The sequence below is a fragment of the Nicotiana sylvestris genome, chromosome 12, assembly GCF_000393655.2.
Source record: "Nicotiana sylvestris chromosome 12, ASM39365v2, whole genome shotgun sequence".
Taxonomy (NCBI): domain Eukaryota; kingdom Viridiplantae; phylum Streptophyta; class Magnoliopsida; order Solanales; family Solanaceae; genus Nicotiana; species Nicotiana sylvestris.
Window position 1 is genome coordinate 136719417 of NC_091068.1, and position 3047 is coordinate 136722463.

Here is a 3047-nt window from a genome sequence, read left to right on the forward strand (position 1 = left end):
GCTCATATGTGGTCCGTAGACTCCCAAATGTACTTCGGACATGACAGTCGTAGCTTGTCTAGCATCTATGCATCTTAATAATCCAAGGTCTGGTGTTCTCTTATACAAAACTCCTCCACTTCAGAAGAATCCATTTTCCAACCGTCGAATTGTTCTCTTTTGATCCCCCGTGGCTTGCACTGGATATATCCCCATTCTGATGTACTCCTTGATATCGTGGAACCATGGTTCGACATCAAGTTCTTATTCAATCATGTTACAGTAAGCATGCTGATCTCGGACTTGGATATGAAGAGGATCGACATAAGCTTTGTCTGGATGGTGCAACATTGATTCCAGGGTAGCAAAAGAATCGACGGCCTCATTATGGACCCTTGGAATATGCCTAAACTCCACTGATCGAAACCGTTGACAAAAATCATGCAAACATTGTTGGTACGGTATGAGCTTCAAATCTCGCATTTCCCATTCTCCTTGAATTTGATGCACCAGAAGATATGAGTCTCCCAAGACCAAGACTTCCTGGATATCCTTGTCTGCAGCTAGCCTTAGACCCAAAATACAGGCTTCATACTCAGCCATATTGTTGGTGCAATAAAACAGAAGCTGAGTCGTAACAAGATAGTGATTCCCTGTTTCAGAAATAAGCACAACTCCTATCCTGACTCCCTTCATGTTGGCAGCCCCATCAAAGAAAAGTTTCTAGTTTGGTTTTTCAATTTGCTCCAGTTCATCGATATGCATCACTTCTTCATCGGGAAAATACATTCTCAATGGCTCGTAATCTTTATCGACCAGGTTTTCGGCCAAATGATCGGCCAATGCTTGGGCTTTCATCGCAGTCCGAGTCACATAGATGATGTCAAACTCTGTGAGCAATATCTGCCATTTCGCAAGTCTCCCTGTCGGCATAGGCTTTTGAAAGATATACTTCAATGGATACAGGCACAAAATGAGGTAAGTAGTGTAGGATGACAAATAATGTTTCAATTTCTTAGCCACCCAAGTTAGGGCGCAGCATGTCCTTTCCAGATGAGTGTACTTAACCTCATAAGTCGTGAACTTCTTGCTAAGATAGTAGATGGCCTGTTCTTTTCTGCCGGTGATGTCATGCTGACTTAGTACACAACCAAATGAATTTTCCAATACTGTCAAGTAAAGAATCAAAGGTCTTCTTGGTTCTGGCAGAACTAGCACGGGTGGGTTTGACAAGTATCCTTTTATCTTATCAACTGCTTCTTGACACTCATCAGTCCACTTGACCGCAACATCCTTCTTCAGCAATTTGAAAATAGGCTTATAAGTTGTCGTGAGCTGATAAACCTGCTAATATAGTTCAACCTCCCTAACAGACTCATCACTTCAGTCTTGTTCCTCGGAAGTGGAAATTCTTGGATGGCTTTGATCTTTTATGGGTCCAACTCGATGCCTCGCCGGCTGACTATGAATCCCAACAGCTTTTCGGATGGAACACCAAATGTTCACTTGGTAGGGTTAAGCTTGAGGTTGTACCTGCGAAGTCTCAGGAAGAATTTCCTCAAATACCCAACGTGGTCGGCTTGACGCTTTGACTTTATGATCACATCATCCATGTATACCTCAATATCCTTATGTATCATATCATGAAACATCGTAGTCATTGCTCTCATGTAAGTTGCCCCGGCATTCTTCAAACCAAATGGCATTACCCTGTAGCAATAAGTTCCCCACAACGTGATGAATGCTGTCTTTTCTGCATCTTCTTCATCCATTAGAATCTGATGATACCCGGCATAGCAATCCACAAAAGATCCTATCTCATGCTTGGCACAATTATCGATCAAAATGTGGATATTGGGTAGTGGGAAGTTGTCCTTTGGACTTGCTTTGTTGAGATTGCGGTAATCGACGCATACTCTGATCTTGTCGTCTTTATTTGGCACAGGCACGACATTAGCCAACCAAATGGGATATCGAGTGACCCGAATGACCTTTGCATCCAACTGTTTGGTGATTTCTTCTTTAATTCTCACACTCATATCAGTTTTGAATTTCCTCAACTTTTGCTTGACAGGAGGAAACACTGGATCAGTGGGCAATTTGTGGACCACTAAATCAGTGCTCAAACCCGGCATGTCGTCATATGACCATGCAAAAACATCTTTGAATTCGATGAGTGCTTTGATTAAATCTTACCGGATCTTTGGCTTGAGGTGGACACTTATTTTAGTTTCTCGGATATTATCTGTGCCTCCTAAATTGACGGCTTCTGTATCAGTCAGGTTGGGTTTGGGTCTTTTTTCGAAGTGAATTAACTCCTTACTAATCTCTTCGAAGGCCTCATCCTCATCGTATTCTGATTTGTAATCACAATCTAATTCTTGAACTATTATTTTTGAATCAAATTGAATTTTAAGACTGGGCTGAGGATTCCTTATGCATGCCATATCATCAGAGACCGTGTAAAAAGAACTGTACAGAAAAGAAAAGAAAAACTATCAGGAATGATAAAGAAAAGGAAACTGCATTTCATTGAATGATGAAAGATAACAAGGTTTACACACTTTAAACAGACTGAAAGATAAAAATCTGGATTACAACCCTGGCATGATCCAGACAAACTGAAGGAAAATCAAAATAAACTACCAAGACTCCTTTCGAATGGGGAGAAGAGTGGATTTCCAATTATTAAGCTTTGTTTCTGGCCCAACGAATTGAATTTATGCGTTGCTAGGACCTTCACCACTTTCCACCATGTTCACACCATCAAACAACTTTTCAAATCTTTCAATTAACTCCTCGTCAGGATTAATCATAGAACTAGGAATTGTTGTTACTGGGTGACTTCTGGTACCAGACTTGACAAATGATTTGGAAAGATGTGGGACTGGCTTTGGAAGGACCCATGCCTTCTGTTTTAGCTTTCTAGCCTTTCTTATGTCTGCGGCAGTGGATTGAATCCTAAACCAAATGTTCCCAAGTTTTTAGGAAGAGACACCAGCTGTATGATACCTTGCAAAGACGAGCCCAAACCTTTACCGAGTACAAAATCATTCTTCAACATCTCA

General features: G+C 41.2%; 1 protein-coding gene across 1 annotated transcript; it reads right to left on the reverse strand.

Annotated features, from left to right (window-relative positions):
• Positions 1–243: 243 nt before the first annotated feature.
• On the reverse strand, positions 244–675 carry LOC138883805 (uncharacterized). Its single transcript, XM_070164519.1, has one exon. The coding sequence runs from the start codon at positions 673–675 to the stop codon at positions 244–246; it is 432 nt and encodes a 143-aa protein (XP_070020620.1).
• Between the last annotated feature and the right edge of the window lie 2372 nt (positions 676–3047).

Bases quoted from the DNA above. Each gene is read 5' to 3' on its own strand.
- LOC138883805 (XM_070164519.1), bottom strand. From the start codon at position 675: ATGAAGGGAGTCAGGATAGGAGTTGTGCTTATTTCTGAAACAGGGAAT.